Source organism: Budorcas taxicolor, chromosome 5, assembly GCF_023091745.1.
Source record: "Budorcas taxicolor isolate Tak-1 chromosome 5, Takin1.1, whole genome shotgun sequence".
Classification (NCBI taxonomy): domain Eukaryota; kingdom Metazoa; phylum Chordata; class Mammalia; order Artiodactyla; family Bovidae; genus Budorcas; species Budorcas taxicolor.
The window spans coordinates 94,157,087-94,180,796 of NC_068914.1; the positions used below are offsets into that span (position 1 = coordinate 94,157,087).

A 23,710-nucleotide genomic window follows, 5' to 3' on the forward strand; every position below is an offset into this window, starting at 1 on the left:
TTCTCCATCTTTGGCTAATTAGCATATGCCAATATGCAATATATTAGCATACGCTAAAGGACACATTCACAGTAACTGTGCCAATTCTGAGGCCCAATTCCTGGAAATCTCTGCCCTTTGTCCAAAATAGAATACTCTTCCCACTTGTTAGCTGTGCAATTATCCAGCCCATAAAAACTCATCATCCTGGGCTGCTCCTGAGACAAGAGCATTCTGCCTACGGAATGTTTATCTCTCTAAATAAACTCTCTTTGACTTTACCTTTCCTCACTCTTGAATTCTTTCCTGTGTGAAGCCAAGGAGCCTCACTTGGTGGCCCATCCTAGGAACTCGCCTGAAACCTGACATGACCATCCTCTCACATCCCATTTCCTGCAACAAAGGGAGAAAGGACCTCTAAGGAAAGGGAACTGTGACCTATGGGAAATTCCTCCAGAGGCGAGCTTGGAAACAAAGAAGCCACAAGAATGACCCTAAGCTGAAACGCCTATGACAAAGCCTAAAAGTAAACTTCTTCTTTCCCTTCCCTTTTCTTCCTTTTTTCTTTCTTTTTCCTTCTAGTTTTGTTGAGATATAATTGGCATATATCACTGCATATGTTTAAAATACAGAGCATAATGATTTGACTTAACATATATCATGAAATGATTATCACAATAAGTTCAGTGAATAGGCATCATCTCACTGATACAAAAGAGTTACTCTCTTAACAAATTTCATATATAACACACAGCAGTGTTAATTATATTAATCATGTTGTACATTACCCCCCTAGTATTAAATAAAAATTTATCTTATAACTTAGAAGTTTGTACCTTTTGATGACCTTCATCTAATTCCCCCTCCCCTCCACTCCCTTCTCTTTTTCTGTATGTTTGTCTGTTTTTGAAGTATAATTGACCTACAGCATCATATTAGTTCTGGTGTACAACACAGTGATTTGACATTTCCATACATTATAAAATGATCACCACCTTAAGCCTAGTTACCATCTGTCACATATCACAAAGATATCACATAGCTATTGACTATATTCCTCATTCTGTACATTTCATCCCTTTGACTCATTTATTTTGTAATTGGAAGTCTGAACCTCTGAATCTCCCTATTTTGCTTGAGCTGTAAACATTCAGAAAGCGGGCAAAGCTGTGTAACATTAGGCTGGAAAGAGTTTGGAAAATGTTTACGGTGAGAATGGTATAAATGATCATTTAGATTTAGGTTGCTTTCAAAGTGTTGCCTTTAATAGTAATGTTTACTAATGTTTCACTTTAAAGTTTTAATAAAAAGTTACATATTTAAGTTAGAAAAAAAAGAAGAAAAAATTGGGAGCTATATGGGCAGCAGGCCCTGCTTAATTCTATGGGCACAATAAATGGTGGACACAAATAAGTATTTGTGGCTTGGCTGACTAGAAGTTGGAATCATAAGACTAAGGTACAAGTTTACAGCATAATGAAATTACAAGCTCATTTAAAAAGATTTAACAGGCAAATGTAAAGTTGTATATGAAGACATTTCACAAATGCTTACTGCTCTCTTTTCTTTAAGACAAGTGCTGAAAATTCAGATATATTTCAGGACCAGTCGAGTAATGAAAATAGACAAGTGGGCTGAGTGGTGAGCATGGCAAATTGGAAGCATGAGTTCTATGTCTAAGGGGAATATATACTATTTAACCCAAGTCAGTTACCATCCTACAGAAAGGAAGGTCTAGTAATGTGAAGAACTCATTTTTACAAGCTGAAAAATCTATATTTTTAGGCAAAACTTCCAATTTTTAAATGACAGTAACAATTAAAAAAAAAATTAAGCACTGTATAGCAAATAAACTTTGTGACCAGACGTGGTCTGTGGGCTCTCCCTTTTAAGATGGTCTCCTATAGTTCCAAGGGGTGCCCAGTATTTATGGTTGTCTAAGATTGGGTAAAAAGAGTCATATTCTATCTAGCTGCCCTATCTCAGCTTTATTAAGTGTGGATGAAATTCTCCCTCAACTTTGATCTTTTCACTGGGCAGTCTTATTATTTTTAGTTAATTGAACTCTTTCCAGTGAATATTAGACTTTATGAGTATATATATATATATAAGTTTGTACAGAGGCAGAAAATTATACAGAATTATGCATGTGTTTCTTATATATTTTGATCTGTTACTAAGGTGTCAATTTTCTGTCCTTCTATCAGTGGAAGATCAGAGGCAAATTTCTTATTCATGGTGGAGAAAAGTGCTACACAGGGCCTTCAAATCAACAATGATTGCTATGTTGTTCCCAAGTTAGTTCCCTTACTTTTCACATTGTACATATGACTTGTTATAGACTGTTTCTTCCACTAGATACAAGCTAACTGTAACTTATTCATCTCTGTACTTTCCACACCTGGCAAAATATGTGGAATGTAAGAGTCACTCAATAAATATTTATTGTACTGAAATGAACTGACCCACAGCATTAAAACTCCTTAAGTTGGCTCTCAATGCTTCTTGTTACATGATTTCAACTTCACCTTCAGTTTATGTCCAAAGGAGAGGCTGGGTGACAACCAAACTGCTTTAGTCTCCAACTTTGAAACATATTGAAACCTCTTTCCCTCTTTCTATACCTAAGGACATCTGCTGATTGTCATAAATCCAATTTAAATCTTACTTTCCTTGGGGATTCCATTCTACTACAGTTTGTTCCAGATCCAGCCATCATAAACTACTTGTCATGCCCACAAGAAACTTCAGGACAATCTAATTCACTTGTTTCTACAGTAAATTAAAAAAAAAAAATTAGCCCTCAGAAAGCACTGTCTACTCCTATTAGTTTATAAAGTTATTGTGCTTCTTCACTTTATGCCCATAGGAGAAGACCAGGGTCACAAACTCAAAGGGTTGCAGAGGCCAGACAGGTAACGTAAATGGACTAGTCCACTGGAAGAAAATCAGGAGCTGAAAGACTACGGCCAAGTGGAATTCAAGTACCCCAGCCTTTCCCTTCCTGAGGCAGCACAGGGCCAGAGTTGCCACACTTTCCCATTTTTAATAGGTCTAAACTGTGGGAGCCAAACAAAACAGGTCTGTGCGCAGCCAGTGTTGACCTTGTGTATAACACACTATTTTCCTAGAGTTTAGAGGCTGTTTCCAAATAAAACCACCAGAGCATATGCATTAAAAAAAAAATTGGAAGTCACTATGCATACAAAAGCTAGGCCTAATAGGATCCAGTAAACTGCTATTAGGTGAGTATTTTGTGATGCCAAGCCAAAACCCTACGCTCTAAAAACACCTCAAGGAGAGCAACAGTTCTCCTTGGGAAAAGCTCATTAGTGGGACTTTACACAGGGACTGAAGTTTTAATCACACTGGTTGCATCTTAAACATCCATGTTTGCATAAGAGGTGGTTTGGTTCTTTCAGAAAGAACGAAAAAAGGTTGCAATGGGTTTTGACCAAACTATTCTGGTGTAGAAACATGGTCCTCTTTCTTAACAGAAACAACTATACATTCACATATTCAAATTCACATGTTCAAAAAATCTCAGTGAAATTAAAATAAAAGAGGGGCACTAAAGTGAATTTTGATCATTTTATCAAGGGCAAATTCTTGTGTTTTTTTTCCCCCCGTTTTCTGTACTACATCCCTTCCTTTTGGAAACTGCTTGCCTCTAGAAATACATATTTCTGCTGGGGCTGTCAATCAAATGGTTCTATGAATGGGCACAGAAACTAGGCTGGCCAATGAGAAAAACCTATTTCCTGGATGTAACAGTTGAACCAAAAGTATGCATGACTTAGGTCAGGCCAATGGGAGATCCTATTTCAGAGACAAGGATGCTGAGAAGGGGTGAGATGGTAAACTGTAGGGACTTTGTGGTCCTGGATCTCCCAGTACAGGACATGGAGAGAGACTTCCTACCAACACACATGAATGTGTGCCTTCAAAGTGATGAAAAGAGGTTCTTGGTACTTTTATCTGGACACAGATCCAATCACCAGTGAGGCCACTGTAAACACTGACCAATAAGTAAGCTGTGAGATTGGACTAAGTTTGATTTGGGTTCCTGTAAGTTACAAGTGAGTACCTTGACTAACACAAGAAACATTTTGGTTCCTATTTTTATTTAAGGAGAATGTGGATTCAATTAAATTAATTTCAGAAACAGGCAGCTGAACTGTACGACTGCTTTCTGGTTCAACATGTATTTATAATTCACATTTTATGTTCTATCCATTTAAGTCCACTAATGTCAGCAGATAAACAGTTTTATACTCCCAATCAAGTAGTATTTTTTTAACGTTTATTTTTAATTAGAGGATAACTTTTACCACAAGTACTATTTTAAAATACTACTTTGTACTAATTGTATCAGTAATGCCATGTTCAGTATCAAAAATCTAAAGTTACAAAAAAAGCATAAAAACGTACTAATTTTAAAAATTAGGATTAAATTAATATATCAGGCATTTCTTTCCACATATTCATGTAGATTCTTGAAACATATGTTGGATTTGATAATCTACTGGGAACTACCTTCAGTATTTAAGAAGAAAAGGTGTGCTCTGTGGATGTAGTGAGTCCCTGGTAAAGCAGTCATCTACGGTCTTCCCTGGTGGCTCAGATGCTAAACAGGTAGCCTGTAATGCAGGAGACCCGGTTTGATCCCTGGGTCAGGAAGATCCCCTGGAGAAGGAAATGGTAACCCACTCTAGTATTCCTGCCTGGGAAATCCCATGGACAGAAGAGCCTGGTGGGCTACCGTCTATGGAGTCACACAGAGTTGGACATAACTGAGTGACTAATGCTTTCATGGTGGAATACAGAACCTTTGCATTTATCCTCTATAAGGAGTACTTTAGGAACCCTGTTTTAGCTGAAAATGCTTGATGAAGAGATTGCAGGTACACCGTTAAATGCCTAGGTCAAGAGAAACCATCTTCCAGTTTACATTAGAATGAGATTACTTGTGTGGGCAGAAAGCACGCTTACCTCCTCGTTCTCGATCTTGAGTGTGGCCAGGCGGGACTGCAGCTGCTGGTACCTGAGCATGAGCTCTGCTTGGACTGGCTGCTGGGCACTGACCTGGCACACCTGTTGGGGAATCAGAGACCACAGTTACAACAGGGCGCCCTGCAGCCAGTCTCCCGAGGCACGATTCTCCCAGGTAAAGGCTGCAAGAATCGCAGATCCCCTCAAGATTCCAATTACATGTTTTACTTTTAACAGCCACCTCGACACTTCAGCGTTAAATATGAACTTGTTATGTAAGTGGCGAGAGTGGGATGCAGCTGCTTGGCCTGGATAAGACTGGGAAGAGAGCAGCTGTAGGAAGCCTCCCTTGGAGAATGTGGCAGTTGCTGGAGATGGAGCTCTGATGCTGACACCTATCTTGTGGAATAAGTACCTGGCAGAGTGTGAAGGATGATCCAAACGTATGGTCATGCAGGCAAAGCAGGGTAGGTGGCAGAGCCTACCAATTATAGTCAGCTGGGTGACTGCGGTAAGTTACTAAACCTCAGTTTCCTTGTCTATAAAATGGGGACAGTAAGAGTACCTGTGCCATAGGGCTGTGGTGGGGATGAAATAGGATGATGTTTATAAAGCACTTACAGCACTGCTTGGCACACACTGAAAACTCAGAAAAAGTGATTTTTTTTTAATCTTTCATCCACGGCTTTTCTTGCCAATTATTAGCCAAATCATGAAACTGAAAAAGTCACCAGTCTTAGGCTTTGGTATAAAGATGTTTTGGCCACAATCTCAATTAGGGTAAAAAATGGAGACTTTTAATCATAGTAGAATCAGATTAGAAACAAACGATTTCTTTTCATCTTTCTGGTCACAGAAATGGTCTTGGCAGAAGAGGGTTTCCTTTTATGGAGTCTCTAAGACATCACAGACACTATCACTCACAGGCAGAACTGGCCCTAAAAAAGGGCAAGAGGCTTACTATATTAAAATAATAATAGTTTTTTAAAAAAGTAAAAACTCTGAACACAACTGAAACACATGTCTGTGACATTTTATCATTCTGTGTTTAACATATCCATCCATAACCAAAAGATTAAAACAGTAACCAATTGGTTTTAGAAACAAAACTCTGGGTGGGATAAGCCACTCACCCGTAAAGCTCATGTGCTACTGGCATAAAAACTGCTTACCGCTTTTAATCAAGTAATTTGCTCTATCAAGCAAAATAAAATTAGCATAGAAATATATCAGGTACATACATACATATCTTTTAAATTTTAACATTAGGTGTTCCAAAGAAATTATAGCATTAAAGAAGAAATCTGCCATGGAAATTAACATCTATTTTAAAAAACATACTGTCACCACAATAAGCTAAAATTGAGTTTTTAATCTATGAGTATAGTTTTGCACAGCTGGGACACCGAGTGCTATATAGCATGCTCCAATAATTGGTTTTTCTTGTTTCCTCCTGTTCACAGACAATAAATATACCACTGTAACTCATAAATGGTTTAAATGGATTCTCTCCTTGCGGAGAATAAGACAAAGCTAAATTCATATGAAGAACCTAAGATAATACATCGTTTCTAATGCTCATTTTAACAGTCTGGAGATAACCTGAGTCTTAAAAAAGTGTTTTGTATCTTTTTTCCTCTCTTTCATTTTCCTGCCATTTGTAATTATTTTTCTTTATGGGGATCTTTAAATCGGGATTATAAGAAGTCTCCAGATAGCTTCTATTAGGCCAACAAAATGTTTCGGTTTAAACTTCTATTTGAATATCTTGAGGGAAAGGAGGAACTCATTAATTATCCTTCAACAGTTTAGTGCTTACATGCAAGCCAGTTTGCACCTCCATCTCTTTGGCCTCTGGAGGCACTGGAGTGTTTGACCCTTGCTTTAAAAAGTGATAGCAGCTGATCACAGAGTATTATGCTAAGACCCCATGCAAAGGCAGGAGTGAGAAATCAATTGAGAATTCTTACAACTGCTGGGTATAGCAGGGAAAGAGTCCTGTAAGTTTAGAGACAATGCATTATGTTTAAAATACTCAAATACTGACCTCATCACCCATGTGAGACTGAAACTCAAACTTCATTGGTGGACAGAACGCAGCAGGGTACATCTCCATGAATCTCTGCTTATCACTCCTGGGCTCCAAATTGTCAACTGCATTCTCAATAATGTCTAAGCCCTCATGTCTGGAGGTTTCAAGGTTATACTCCGCAGAGAGATACGTCCTCAGGGCTCTGTTTAGGCTTGCATGGTAGCCAAGATCACAGCACTTAAAAAAATAAAAGGAAACCATATACAAAAATTAGCTAAAAATGGATCAAAGACCAAAATGTGACAGCTAGAAAATTATAAAATTCTTAGGAGTAAACCCTTTGTTACTTTCAACCGGCATTGGTTTCTTGGATCAGTATCAAAACACAATGAACAAAAGAAAAAATAAACTGGGTTTCATCATATTTGAAGGCTTTGCTTCAAAGGGCACTATCAAGTAAAAAGAAAACCCACAGAATGGGAAAAATATTTTTCTCATCATGTTATCTGATTAGGAATTGATATCTAGATAATATAAAGACCTCTGATGACTCAATAGTTAAAAAGACAACCCAACTAAGAAATGGGCAATGAATCTGTTAGATATTTCCCAAAAAAGAAAAAAAAAAATAAATGGTCAATAAACATGTGAAAAGACACTCAACATGATAAGTCATCAGGGAAACGCAAGTCAAAACAACACTGAGATACCATTAAGACAGCTATGATCAAAAAGACAGATAATAACAGGATTGGGGAGGATGTAGAGAAACTGGAATCCTCATACATTTCTGATGGGAATGTAAAGCATTGTAGCCACTTTGGAAAAGAGTCTGACAGGTCAAAAGGTTAATAAACACAGAGTTAACATATGACTTGGCAATTCTACTCTTCGGTATATATACAAGACAAATAAAAATATACTTTCACACAAAACCTTGTACATGAATGTTTATAGCAGCATTACTAACAACGGAATGGAAATAACCTAGATGCCCATCAACAAATAAATAAACAAAAGGAAATATCATTGTTCAGTCGCTCAGTTGTGTCCAACTCTTTATCTAACCCTACGGATGGCAGCACACAAGTCTCCTCTGTCCATGGGATTCTCCAGGCAAGAATACTGGAGTGGGTTGCCATTTCCTTCTCCAAATGAAAAATACAGCCATAAAAAGGGATGAAGTATTGATAACATGCTACAACATGGATCAGCCTTGAAACAGTATACAGAGTGAAAGGAGCCAGTCACAAGAGACCACATATCGTATGGCTCCATTTATATGAATGTCCAGAAGGGGCAAATTTATAGAGACACAAAGTAAACTCGTAGTTGCTCAGAGACAGAAGATAAATTAGGGGATAAAGGAATTAGGAAGTGATGGCTAAGGAGTACAGGACTTTTTGGGGTAATGAAAATGTTCTAAAATTGTTTTGTGGTAATATATACACAACTCTATGAATATAATAAAAGTCAATTGTGGATTTTTAATGAGTTAACTGTAGGGTATGTGAATTATATCTCAATAAAGCTATTAAAAATACAAGAAGCAAAATCAAATATTGAAAGGAAATAATAAAAAATACTGAAATTGATACAGTGATTTTTCTGAAATCCTTCTAGGATGCAAACATACTAACTGTAACATTTTGATATCTGTATAATTTACTGAAGAAATATTGAAGTATACTCCTTCAGAAATGGGAAGAACAGGTTTGAATCTGCCTAAACACCCCAGGAATGCCTTCATTCTTATCTCCAGAATATAATTTTTAAATAAGAAATGACTGTCAAAGTCCTTTTACTGGAGATAGACTTTTGTTTAATACTCCCAGGCATACCAGGGCTTTGGCTTCTTGAATCTTCACTACCTTTGATTTATATTTATTTTTTCACACTGCATTTTAAGGGTATACTTTTAAAAGGAAAACAAGTCTGAATATTGGTCAATTATAAATTACTGACAGAGTATTAAATCTGTACATAAAAGCAATACAAATATAAAACTAGTGGTTTTAAATATATAAAAGCAGGTCATCCTTATTCTAATGAAATTCAGTCAGCTCACTAATTGGCCATCTATAGATTCCTGGGCATTTGCTAGGCTCTAGGAATATGAAAACTAAGAACAGGGGTCCCCAGCCTCCAGGATCTAATGCCTGATGATCTGAGGTTGAGCTGATGTAACCATAACAGGAAAAAAGTGCACAGTAAATATATTGTGCTTGAATCATCCTGAAACCATCCCCTGCTCAAATCTGTGGAAAAATTTTGTCTTCCATGAAACCGGTCCCCGGTGCCAAAAAGGCTGGGGACCACTGTACTAGAACTCAGTAAAATATAATCTGCATTCTCAAGGAATTCAAGTTTAAGTTGTTCATTTGTTTGTTACTAAAAGAGTGCTGCTGCTGCTGCTGCTGCTAAATAGCGTCAGTCATGTCCGACTCTGTGCGACCCCATAGCCGGCCTCCTACCGGGCTCCCCCTTCCCTGGGATTCTCCAGGCAAGAGCACTGGAGTGGGTTGCCATTTCCTTCTCCAATGCATGAAAGTGAAAAGTGAAAGTGAAGTCGCTCAGTTGTGTCTGACTCTTAGCGACCCCATGGACTGCAGCCCACCAGGCTCCTCCGTCCATGGGATTTTCTGGGCAAGAGTGCTGGAGTGGGGTGCCACTGTAGGACAGGCCATTGATTAAATCCTGGGTCAGGAAGATCCCCTGGAGAAGGGCATGGCAACCCACTCCAGTATTCTTGCCAAGAGAATCCCATGGACAGAGGAGCCTGGTAGGTAACAGTCCATAGGGTCGCAGAGAGTCAGACACGACTGAAGCGACGTAACACAACAACAACAACAAGGACAGGCCAATGATTAAATCTGTACCTTCATAAAACATGAAACAAGTTGCGTGTTAACTAAGTTCAGTTCAGTCGCTCAGTCGTGGCTGGCCTGTTACCTACCAGGCTCCTCTATCCATAGGATTTTCTTGGCAAGAATACTGGAGTGGGTTCCCATGCCCTTCTCCAGAGGATCTTCCTGACCCAGGATTTAATCAATGGCCTGTCCATAGACATGCTAACACACTTGATTCCACACTCCCCCTCCAATTTCAGAATGCTTCAACATGGAATTTTTATATAAACATATTCTAAAGCTGTGCTTTTCAAAGTGTGGTCTGTGGCTCAGCAGCATTAGCACCGCCTGGAGCTTGTTAGAAATGCAGACTCTTGGGCCCACCCCTGATAGACTGAATTAGAATCTAAAGTTTAAAAGAGATCCACATGTTGATTCATACACACAGTAAATTTGAGAAGCACTGGACTAAAACACTCAAGGGTCTTGAACTCTGTCCTTTGGGGCGCCATTTCTCCAGGTCAGAGAATCGACTTGATTAAAAATTTCTTGATGTAAAAAAGCAGACAGTAGTTGCCACATCACAATTACAAATGAAAGTAAAATACAGTTGTGAAATGTGACAATCACCCTCTGCATTAATACATTTCCAGTGGAATCAGCTGCTCTCAAATAGAGAGACTGATTTTCGGTTGATTAAAAAATTCTAGCCTTGGATGAGCAAAGTCCTCTTTTATTCCTCTTATTCCTCAAAAATACATAATGGTTCTGTGTAGCAGTTTTACGTGCATCAGAGGGACTGAAAATTATTCTTTCAATAACCCCTCATCTTAGGAAAACATGAATTTGTAAAGAAAATGGCCTCATTTCTTTGAGATATTTTAGTGCTTCAACACACCCTACCATTCTAAAAGAATCAGATTCAACTTGATTTTAATGAAGCAGATCGTACAAGCTGCTTTATTTTACGAGGACAGATCCCAGTGGAACTTAACAGAAAATTGATATTGAGAGGAAAGAAACAATCCAGAGAAAAGTTTTTCCTCCCCTCTGAAAAAACCAAGTCTCTTTTCAACATAAAAGAGAAAGGAAAAAACAGAAGGACGAAGGAAAAAGAGGAAGAGAGAGATTCAATCCCAACTATCTACTTGAATTACAGCTCTGAAAAATACATACCAAATTTTCATTATTTCCAGATTTAGTTCACTCCTCAAATTTCTAAGTGTGGTTTCTTTGGGGAGTAAATGTCAAGATTCTAAAAGTACCCGTGCATGTTTCTACATCCAGTTCAGCCAGGCAAATCTGGTGGGTCTGGTCCCAGTAAGAGACCTTTGAATTCACTATGGTTTCCTAATCATCTAGGGAGAAGCATGCATGCGGTTTAGTAACTGCCCCAGGGGCCTCCCTGGGTGCCTGTGGGACTTTGAGAACAACACTTAGAAGATTTCTGTGACGAACTTTGATGGCAAATTTCCTTCTCTGACCTTTACCGGCACTTTTTGGTCTGTGAGGTAACTGGCATGGTTTTGTTACTTGTGATATGCACCATCTTCTACACTCCAGGTTTTTAAACTATCCTGAACTTTAAAAGAAACAAGAAACAGGAAAAAAATTCTTCTTCAAGGTCTCCTGAGACAGCAAGGCCTGTCACAATCATTTTTTTTTTTCTAAATTGGAAGCGAAAATGACACTGGATATATTAAGATTCAAGATACTTGGTTAAAAGGCCTAAAGTAATTCTATGGAGCTTATGAATTATTAATGACAATATGAAAAGCCAGTTTTTGAACAAAGAGTTGAATTATAACCCAAGTGCATTTAATGATGAAAATACTTAAGAAACCAATAAAATGTTTCATAAAAACAAAATAGTGTTGTTTGATGGACGAAAACCTCTGAATGGATATATTAAATTATGGATTAAAGCTGGGGAAAGAAAGACTGTTGGAAGTTGAAGGGTGTATTTTTTTTTCACATCCTATGAGCTGCCAAGATAGATTCCACTAGGCATTAGTCTAAATCACCACAGTAAGGCTAACTGCCTTAGGCAAAAGGGTTGCAAATAGGATAAAAAATGAAGATACAATTTAGGTATTGTGGCCTGTGACAAATACTTTCTCTTACCCCAAAGGTTGAGAGATCAATTGAAGTATATACTTGGTGGGTATAAGGTCAGAAAGTTAGGTCTAACTGGATTATAGCTGTTCAGGGAGGTAATTTTTATTGGGGGGAAATAAACTCCATGACGTGAGGAACCCTAAGGGGGTGGAAGTTTGGACTTAGACAGGATTACCATAATGGAACATCGTGGGAAAGAAGTCCCACATACATGCTTCCGGAACAGTAATGGCCAATGTCATTTGCAAAGCAGCCTCCAGCCTGTGACTCCAAAATTAAGTGGTGGTCATGAGAATGGAGAGGGAAGCAACTCGTGCAGAAGTATTCTATCTTAACATCATCACTCCTTTTAATAAGCTTGGCCTTGACCATTCCAGAACCACAGATATTGGGTAAGGACTTGGTCTACACCGTCTTTTGAGTCCCTGAAAAATAGTGCAGCCCAAGCAAACTGAACTGCAAGACATAGCTTTCACATGATGGTGGGTAGCCTTCCAAGGACCAGAAATAGACAAGCTCAGCGCTTTTACGGTAGATGCCAAATGAAGAAAGTTGAGTTCTTTGTCTTTCACTAATCTCTCCTTTAGCTTTCACCCAAGACACCAACCACACATTTTGTGACAGAGAGGCCTCTTGTGGGATTGAACTGGATGTCTAAACTACAAGCAACTTTTACAAACCTGCTTTCAGGTCTGGGTACCTGACAACCCAGAGCTGCAACTTAATTTTTGTTCCTGCTTTAACAACTGCAGCCAAACATTCAGCAAAACTTGTTTGGAATTTCTCTTTAGCAAGGAAAAGGTCAAGATGGTACATCTGTGTGATAGGAATGGATACAAAGTAGGAAACAGAAGGAGAACGGAGATTGCATATGCTGGAGCCCAGGAGTAGGCTGAAAAATCTTCTGTTGCCTAATTCAGCTCCCACCCATAGGGGCAATTGTTTCCTTTAGAGAAGCTGTACCGGACTCATTTTTCCCCAGGCCAAACCGCTGTAACTACCCTGAGTCAAATCACAATAGAGGAGAGAGAACAAATCAAGCAAGTCCCAATAAATACAGGTCAGGCTGTACATGCCATAAAGAGAAAAGTCAGAGGAACAGGGAGTGCTGGGGGAAAGGGTGCTGCTATTTTATATAGGGCAGCTGGGTGCCACATGAATGAAAAGAAGGAACCAGTCTTGGAAAGTTCTGAAACAAAGAGCGCTCCAGACAAAAAAAAAAAAAAGAGAAAGGCCCCAGGCAAGCAAAAACTGAGTGTGTGTGGGTAACAGAAAGGCCTGAAGCTTGCGGACTTAGAGGAATGTTGTAAGAGATGACACGGGGTGGCAGGTGAGTGCCAGTTCACATAGGGTCTTGGTGAATAGCTTGAATTTTATTCTAATGAAGAGTTTTTAAATAGGGGTTACAGGTCTGATTTATCTTTTTTAGTACTTTGATTTCTTGGAAAGAGAATAAACTATTGATTGGAAGGTCTTAGTGACGCTGGATGTCTTTCCTAAGGGGAGCTAAGAGATGAAGACGCTTTGTCTAAGAGACTGAGAATGCAGGGAGTGAGAAATACCAAGGCTTGGGATATTTTGGACGTAGAGATGATTTACATGTGAGGAATGAGAGAACTGAGTTTTTGGCCTGGGCAACTGAGTGGAATGTGGTATCATTTTCTGAGATGTAAAGTAAGAAAAAGTTATGTGTGCAGAGGATGATGACAACAGGGACAAACGTTCAAGGTTAGAGATGTCCAGGGGGCAGTGGATATGCAAATATGAAGCCCAGAAAGATGATCACGCCTGGTAGCGAAAATAAGATAAGATATCATAAGGACCATAGGATAGTATTGAGGCAGGGGACCAAGGGAAAAAACACGCAGGGATCACGTCTTAGGCAGCTTTGAACATTCAGAGGTACAGCCAAGATGGAAAAGCGAGCACTGGAGTCTGAGAAACGGCAGCCTCTGATGCGGTGGAACCAGGTGGATGTAATTCTTTAAGAAAGGCCCATGGCACCTCCCTTGGAAGGAATGTTTAAGGCCATCCACTTCGGTTACCCAACTCGTTTCAGTTTTTAAATACCCTTTCTTCTACAAAGGGATAAAAACATACATACATCAATTTACATGATAACTACACTGGCCTAACCCATTTAACATGATCTCTTTATAATTTTCCTAATAAGAGTTCAGGCCTAATGGGGACTGCAATGTTAAAATTTGGCAGGTTTTCACAGATAAATCTTAATACTATTATGTAGTGGGGGAAAAGTCAAACTAATTAAGGAAAAACTGAACTTTGAATAAGTTGCTTTTTAATTAAATGTATGTATGAGGTAAAAGTTATAGGACAGCTGATGATTTAGAAATGATAAAAATAAACATGGCATGCAAAATATATAATCTAATTTCAATCTTATTCTGTACAGATGGCTAATAAAACACATGACAGAAATCCCTACCAAGAAAATTAGCTGGAGTAGAGGGATTCTGTAACAGTAAGATTTATCCTTCAAGCTTCAAAGTGATCGCAAACTTTTATAGGGAGTAACTGGAGACTGTGAAACTGTACTGAAAGGATGACAAATATTTTATTATTACAGGGCAGGTGCTCGGGGACAAAGCATTAATAGAATCTTACTGGTGAGGATTTTGTTACTCTGACTGCCTTTTGAGGGTGGGTAAGTGTAGAACTGGACTGAGAGAGGTTACATTATCAGTTCTGCAGTCTTAAAACCAGTTGTTTTAAGAATTTGAGATATACAGAGTAGTGAATATGATTCCAGATCAGAGATTCCTAGCATTAAGACCTGTATTCTCCCTAACTCTCTTCTCTTAGCAAATCACAATCACTTAAAAATTTTAGCATCAATCAAAAATATTTGCTGCTTGTATGGTTTTTCTTCTGGTTGTAATACATCCTAATTTTTTAAGAATAATTAGCTATAGTCTCTTCTGCACTTAATGTTGGAGATATTTAATGATAACAGACACAAAATCTATTATTTTTGAAACTACAATCTATTTTACTCTATAATATGCCTTTAAACTCCCAAATCAATTAAATTTCCTTTGCCCAATACTTGCAATTCATATTAATTTTTTAGAATGACATAATAAAAACCTGACTATAAAATTCACTTTGTTCATTTCCCAACTGATGCCAAAATAAGATATTGTTAACTCTACAAACTAAAATTTACTTAGAACTTTCTAGACAGAGGAATCTTAACAGTCTTCTGGTTAAGTGACCCTCTGGATTAGCTAACCCTTAGTTCATTCTATAAAGCAGAGGTCAGCCAACTGGCCTGTGAGCAAAATCCAGCCCATGACCTAACATAATCAATGAAGTTTCATTGCAACACGACCACGGCGATGTGCTTACTTACTGTCTGTGGCTACTTCCGCACTAGAGTTGAGTAGGGATGGAGGCTGTAAGGCTCACAAAATCTGAAATATTTACTGTGTGACCCCTTACAGAGAGTGGTGACCTCCTTCTCTAAAGCACAGTGATGAATGCCAAAGCACTGTGAATGTGCAGAGAGCAGCCAGCAGGCTCCCTCTAGTGTGCCATGCTTAGGCACTCAGTCGTGTCCGACTCTTTGTGACCCCATAGACGATAGACCCCAGGCTCCTCTGTCCATGGGGACTGTCCAGACAAGAATACTGGAATGGGTTGCCATGCCCTCCTACAGGGGATCTTCCCAACCCAGCGATCGAACCCAGGTCTCCTGCATTGCAGAAGATTCACTGCTCAGATTCATTACCATCTGAGCCACCAGGTAATATTTTTGCTCAATTAGTCTAGGCTTTCATGAGCTGATTGTACAGTATTTGTACCATTTAAATTTATTATAATTAAATATTGAATGATAAAATAGTTGAGAAAAGAGTTGTTGAAAGATGAGTACACAAAATTGTTATCAAATTAGTTTATCAATTGCCAACTATATAAGATTGTGAAAACATTGTAAATATTCACAATATTTTTTCTTGTATGATAAAAAACTCAAAAGTAGAAATCACAGTTAATACACAATGGGAGTTGGTATACAAAGAAAGACTATTTAAAACTCTGTACAAAAAGATAAATCATAATTTAAAAACTGGCAAGTTCAAGTACATTGGTGTACTTTAGATTAAAATATTCAAGGCTGGTTTTTATGATGTTTTCTAACTCTCTTCTGCTTTTTCTGTTTCTAAATATAAAACATGCCAAATTTACAGACAAGTGCCAAACAAATACAGTTGGCTCTCCATATCTGTAGGTGTCACCTCCACGGATAGGAAGGGCTGACTAACTGTAAGGGATGTGAGAACCTTTGGATTTTGATATCCACAGGGGGTCCTGGAACCAATTTCCCATAGAAACAAAGGGCAACTGTGTTCTTTCAAATAAATAAAGCATTAGGGATATTTCATAATTCCTCTGCCTCCTCCCTCCCCCAATGCAAACCCTTTCCGTCTCCCTAAAGATAACACAGTATCTGGAGTATCCAAACTTAACATTGATAGGTAAAGGTGAAGTTCAACTAAAACAGATAAAATTTGAATTATTAAATTAAAATAAAAACATTAGATCACCTCCATGTCTATACAAAAGACTTGAAATTTACTATCAAAGTACTGAATTATTAAAGTTTTTAGACCTGTAGTAATTAACAAAAGAGGATTCCATTAAATAAGGTGACAAAGATATATAAGTTAATAGTCTGAAGTATCTGAAAATATTTTCTTAAATTGTCATTATTAATTTATACTCTTCCGAAGGAGTAAGGTAAGATCATGGCATCCAGTCCCATCACTTCATAGCAAGTAGATCAGGAAACAATGGAAACACTGAGAGACTTTATTTTTTTTGGCTCCAAATCACTGCAGATGGTGATTTAAGCCATGAAATTAAAAGACGTTTGCTCCTTGGAAGAAAAGCAATGACCAACTTAGACAGCATATTAAAAAAGCAGAGACATTACTTTGCCAACAAAGGTCCATCTAGTCAAAGCTACAGTGTTTCCAGTAGTCTTGTATGGATGTGAGAGTTGGACTATAAAGCTGAGGACTGAAGAATTGATCCTTTTGAACTGTGGTGTTGGAGAAGACTCTTGAGAATCCCTTGGGGTGCAAGGAGATCCAACCAGTCCATCCTAAAGAAAATCAGTCCTGAATATTCATTGGAAGGACTAATGCTGAAGCTGAAACTCCAGTACTTTGGCCCCCTGATGCAAAGAACTGACTCATTGGAAAAGACCCTTATGCTGGGAAAGACTGAAGGCAGGAGAAGGGGACGACAGAGGATGAGATGGTTGGATGGCATCATTGACTTGATGGACATGATGAGTTTGAGCAAGCTCCGGGAATTGGTGATGGACAGGGAAGCCTGGTGTGCTGCAGTCCATAGGGTCACAAACAGTTGGATAAAACTGAGTGACTGAAGTGAAGAAGCAAGCATCTTAATTTCATGGCTGCAGTCACTGCCCACAGAGATTTTTGGAGCTTGCTCCTCAGATGAAAAGCTATGACAAACCTACATAGCATATTAAAAAGCAGAGACATCACTTTGCTGACAAAAGTCCATCTAGTCAAAGCTATGGTTTTTATAGGAGTCTTGTACAGAAGTGAGAGTTGGACTATAAAGAAAGCTGAGCACTGAAGAATTGATGGGTTCGAACTGTGGTACTAGAGGAGACTCTTGAGAGTCCCTTGGAGAGCAAGGAGATCAAACCAGTCAATCCTAAAGGGTATCAACCCGAATTTTCACTGGAAGGACTGAGGCTGAAGCTGAAGCTCCAATACTTTGGCTACCTGACGTGAAGAACTGACTCACTGGCAAGGACTCTGATGCTGGGAAAGATCGAGGGCAGGAGAAGGGGACGACAGAGAATGAGACCATTGTACGGCATCACTGACTCAATGGACATGAGTTTGAGCAAGCTTTGGGAGACAGTGAAGGACAGGCAAGCCTAGTGTGCTTCCCTGTCCATGGGGTGGCAAAGAGTCGGATATGACTGAGTGACTGAACAACAATTTGTACTCTTAAGAAAGCATTTCATTGACCAAGAGTAAATTATTGCTCAGATGTTGCTGAGTACCAACTTAGTAGATTCCCCTGGAGAAGGAAATGGCAACCTACTCCAGTATTCTTGCCTGGAAAATTCCATGGACAGAGGAACCTGACAGGCTACAGACCATGGGGTTGCAAAGAGTTGGCCGTGACTGAGCACATCAGCAATTTAATAAAGTCCAAATTCAAAAGGTTTTAGAATATCCATAGTCTGTTTCAAGGAAGAAAACTAAACTATATGGTGGAGAAATCAGAGATATACCACTGTAAGCTACTGATCAGTTTCAATATTACTATTGGTGGGTTAAACTAATGTTGTTACACGTCTACTTAAGATGCAGCAATACCACCCATGATGTATTCCGTTGCAAAGTGCTTAACTTGAATCCATAAAGTCTATGGATGTGTGTTTGCTTTGTAGGAAATATAGGGGATAGAGAAATGGGCTATATAACATCACAACAACTTATCGCACAAATTGAGAGGCTGAAACTTTCTCTGAAACTACTGTCTCCTTAACAACTGTCTCTTCAACAAGGGACTTGGCTGGATAAAAACAGACTGAAGGGACATACCACCCAGATGCAATGTGTGATCCTAAATTGGATCTGGTCCTAACATACCAGCTGAGAAACATTTTTGGGGGTCACAAGTGAGAATATAGTCTGGTTATTAGATGAGATAGAAATTTTCTGAAATGGAAGGATGGAGATCAATGACTAGACAAACTGAGTTATAAGGCTGTATGTAAAATGTGATTTCGTACTCTCTGTATGATCTAAAAATGTATGCGTGGACACAGAAAAAGTCTACATTTTAACAGTGACCATTTTGGGCAGTAAGTATGTGATCATTTTATTTTTGCTTATAGTATTTCCTAGATTTCTATAATAATGTACTGCTTCTAAAATAATACAAAAACTAACTTTAAAATATAAATTCTATGGAAAATTTATATGACTTTTGAAATATCAATTCATCATCATCTATCATAGAAAATGTATGAGACAGATACAGACTTGAGCAGAAGCCTAGAGAGACTGGAGGTTTGTATAAAAAAGTCTCAACTTGAGTTCTTTGACTATGTATAATGCTTCGATCTAATCAAGATATTTAGTATCTTCTGTGTCCTTTCACATACAAAATGTTTTAAAGTGCATTAAAAATACTGTCTTAACTTTTTCTCACTAGCGGTAATAACGACCCTTCTAGTAATTATTCGAGAGCTCAGTATAAAAGGCGTTTTGCTAAACAGGCTCATAAAGCATAAAGGATTCTACTTGCCTTTGCATTATAATCAGTTTCTTTTTCACCGTGAAAGGTCGAGCTTAATGATTTTTAGGATTACCACTATAGATGCAAATTGGAGTCCTAGAAAATAAGCAGCCACTTTAGAAAGTGCAGAGCCACACTCTGATCGCCTTAAAAGTGAGTCAACGAACAGGAATTACAATTTCCACTAAGGGTACTCAGTTTCTTTTGAATATGACAATATATTAATATCAATTTCATATCATTTCTTTTAAAATTTATATTTAAGTTGTATCACTTGAGAACTGTTCACATTTTAAATTGAAGGCTGATCTTTAAAATATTGGAAAATAGCTGGTATATTTAACTGTTATTTATTTAAAACAGAATTATTTCAACCTAGAGGTTAAAGTCTGAGTTTGAAACTCAACAAGAGCTGTGTAATGTTGGGGAAGTTACACCGTGCAGCTAAGCCTCAGTCAGTTCTCTGAATCTATAAAACGGAGAAAATAGTATTTACCTCTCAAAGTTATAATGATTAGATGAGACTATGCTTAGAAACCTAGGTGCCTGTTACATAGTAAGAGGTTAATAAATATCTACAAACATGATGGTGACTCTTATAAACTTGACATGTTCTTCTTGTCCTACATATCCTAATAGTATCGATGCTACCGTCCATCTCCATATGTATGCCCCATAGGTATCTCAACCTTACTATCAATAGATGTAGCAGAATCACTGCTCCTTTCCAGGGTCCCCATCTCAGAAAGGGTATTAATCATTAACCTAGTTATTCAAGACCTGAGCTAGGAGTCATTTCTATCCTTTTTAAAAAACAAACAAACAAAAAACCCACCCCTCTAATTTTCTCTTAGTTCTATTTTCAATACATTTTTAATCCAAACACTTCTCACAGGTCTATCAGTATCATGCCAGTCCAAGCCAGCATCATCTCTAGCCTGGAAAAGCACAAAAGACTCTAGATATAGCTTGCTTTTTTCACACTTGTCCTCCTCACCCACCTTAGCCTGTTTTCCACCCAGAAGGCAGAGTGAGTCTTTTAAACGTAAACTAGGTGATGTCACTTCCTTGCTTAAAACCCTTTAATGGCTTCACCTCAAACTTAGAACAAAATCTAACCTATTTTCCTTGCCCCAAGGCCCCTAAACGATTGGGCTTCTGCCTCCTGTCTCTCCCAGCACCTTTTCCTTACTCCCTCCACTCCAGCCATCCTGGTCTCCTTTGCTATTCCTTGAGTACCTTGAACTTGCCAAACATACCTCCAACTCTATACCTGTAGCCTTGCCAGTCTTTCTGTATGAGGGATTTCTTCCCTGTTGGCAATAAAGCTTGCAGCTCACTTTTCTGCTCAAACATCAGACTTTTCTGACTACATCATCAAAAAAAGCACCCCCACGGCTCTATTTTATTTTTCTTCATGGCACTGTTACTACTACAATGTACTACAATAAGCATTGATTTATATACATATTAAGCATAAATATTTAATATATGTCCATATTACATACATATCAATACAGATAATATATATGTGTACATTTTTTATGGCTTGTCTTCCCAGCTAAACACCACAAGGTGAGGACTCTGTTTTGTTTATTGATGGATCCCCATTATCGAACAGTGCTTGGCACCTCGTAGGCAATAAAGAAGTACTTTTCAAGATCAGGGACTTCCCTGGTGGCTGAGATGGTAAAGAATCTGCCTGCAATGCAGGTGACCTGGGTTTTATCTCTGGGTAGGGAAAACCCACTGGAGAAGGGAATGGGAACCCACTCCAGTATTCTTGCCTTGGAGAATCCCATGGATAGAGGAGCCTGGCGGGCTACAGTCCATAGGGTTGCAAAGAATCAGACACGACTAAGGGACTGACACTTTCACACTTCCTTTCAGGATTAACTTATCCTCATATTAAATTGGCTTGGGTTTAGCCAAATACTCCAATCACTAAAATAAGCCCTAAACAAAACAAGCAAGCTGAGTTGTTACACAGAATTAGTCCTCTATATTCCATCTATTTTGCAGAATCCTTACAGATCTAAGTTTGAAAATAGGGGTCAGAATTTTTTTAAAAAAATTTTTACTCAGGAAAACTAACAGCAATCTAGCAGAAAACATCCTTTCATTTTATCAGAGTGCTAGAAGAAAAAATAATTTTTTAAAAAAGCTTCTGTATTTAAAATAATTAAGTGCAACTAAGACCTGATGCAGTCAAGTAAGTAAATATTTAATAAATAATAGCTAAATATGTGGACTTAACTCACTACAAAAATTGTTGCCTTAACCTACTATATGTCTCAACTATGACACACTATAAGCCACAGAAAATAATTTTATATTATCATCACTGAATTCAAATATTGCAAAGCAGAATATGAGTAAAATTCCAGCAGATAACTCTGTACTTCTATCACTTTATCTGTTTTCCTTATGACACATCACTTTTTATCTTTTATTTGCAGATACTGGTGTTTTTGGACACAGGATTTTTGTCTATTTCATCTTTGCATCTCCTCCAGTGTTAGCACAATGATTGGGCTACTCAGTGGACAGTTTCTGATGAAAAGGATGAATGATGCTGAGGGCCAGAGTTGGCAGTAAACATTATATAAATATAATAACAGTTAAATACTTGAAAAGTGAAAGTGTTGGTCACTCAGTTTGTTTGCCTTTTTCTGACCCATTGGAGCCCTCTAGGTTCCTCTGTCCATGGAATTCTCCAGGCAAGAATCCTGGAGTGGGTAGCCATTCCTACTTGCAGATTTCTAAATGAGCCCAGTTAGTGTTTTTATATCATATCCTGTTAGATAATAAAAGTGGTTTCTATGTATTCTATTTTGCTTCACAGTATTTATCACAACTGTCACAAAGCAATCATTTGCATAGGCATTTGCCTCACACCTGGCTTTTCCACTTTAAATTCCAAGGAGTGAGAAGTATACATTTAGGGACTTTCCTGGTGATCCAGTGGCTAAGACTCTGAGCTCCCAATGCAGGGGGCCGGGGTTTGATCCCCGGTCCAGGAACTAGTTTCCACATGCTGCAACTGAGGGTTCTGCATGCTGCAACTAAAAGACCCAGTGCAGCCAAATAAAGTTAAAAAAAAAAAAAAAAAGAACTGTACATCTATAGCTTTTCAGAGCCTTAGCATCTTATAATAGTTGGGGCTCAATAAATACATTTTGAATCAATGAATGAAGCTAGGGCTGTGCTACTGCACCATCTGAAAATGCCTGGAGTCCCTTCCCAGCTAGTTTTCTGGATACTGACAGCTTCACCAAACTCCCTGGTTTATTTTTCAGTGGTTTTAGGATGCACAGTGTTTCACATGCATCTTAAAATTTGCAGTATCTTAGTGCATACAAGGAGATCAAACCAGTCAATCCTTAAGGAAATCAACCATGAATATTCATTGGGAGGCATGATGCCAAAGCTCCAATACTTTGGCAACCTGATGTGAAGAGCCAACTCACTGGAAAAGACCCTGATGCTGGGAAAGATTGAAGGCAGGTGGAGAAGGAGATGATGAAAGATGAGATGGTTGGATAGCATCATCACTGACTCAATGGACATGAGTTTGAACAAACTCCGGGAGATGGTAAAGGTCAGGGAGACCTGGTATGCTGCAATACATGGCGTCGCAAAGAGTTGGACAAGACTTAGCGACTGAACAACAATAACAAATCCTATGTAGTATAATTTGCAGCATTTCCCCCCCTGAGAATTACATAAGATAACATTGTTTTAATTAATGATGGTATTTTAGAATCAAGGAAATAGGGTTATTGCTAACTTCACCTTGATGTGAAAAATATAAAAACTTCAAGTACTTACATCAATTAAATCTGAAAGATCATGAATATAATACTTGAAAACTGAGGCATTGGTTGCTTCAAGGGTTAGGAGATATTCATTCCGTGCCTTAATTGATTTAAGCTTGTTTTCCGAATATTTTGCTTGTCTCTGGAAATGAAGAAGATCCAGGAATTGGGAAAAACAACAGTCATTTTGAAATCAGACAGGGAAACATACATGAATTTCTATTCATCTAAACGATTTATTCTACATATACAAATGACCTTCCAAGTCCTTTGAGAAAAGTGCAATTTGAATCTGATTTAAATAAATGAAAATTGCCCAGCGACGGAGAATAGCAACAATGTATTTGGGCATCAGGCCCATTTGCAATGAAATCTGTTTTGTTAATATTCAAAATTCTCTACACTGTGTACTAGATACTTGGCATTTACCACTAAACAACGTCCAGCTGTTACTACATGATTTTTATGTTTCTTAAACATTTTCCATCCCCACAGGAGGAAATGCATGTCATTTCTCAGTAATTTACAACGTGTGTCTATCAGCTGTTACATCACTGTTTCTAGGTTTGTCACCTCCAGGGAGGGCAGAAGGGCTCTGC

The 23,710-nt window shown here is 38.3% G+C and overlaps 1 protein-coding gene across 1 annotated transcript in view; it reads right to left on the reverse strand.

Moving 5' to 3' along the window:
• SRGAP1 (SLIT-ROBO Rho GTPase activating protein 1) overlaps positions 1 to 23,710 on the reverse strand; it is a 294,550-nt gene that overhangs the window by 65,876 nt on the left and 204,964 nt on the right. Inside the window, exons 6-8 of the mRNA XM_052639735.1 lie at positions 23,125 to 23,253; positions 7,019 to 7,240; positions 4,972 to 5,073 (exon numbers count right to left, since the gene is read on the reverse strand). Coding sequence (XP_052495695.1) covers positions 4,972 to 5,073; positions 7,019 to 7,240; positions 23,125 to 23,253 — 453 coding nt within the window. The remainder of the gene's footprint in view (positions 1 to 4,971; positions 5,074 to 7,018; positions 7,241 to 23,124; positions 23,254 to 23,710) is intronic.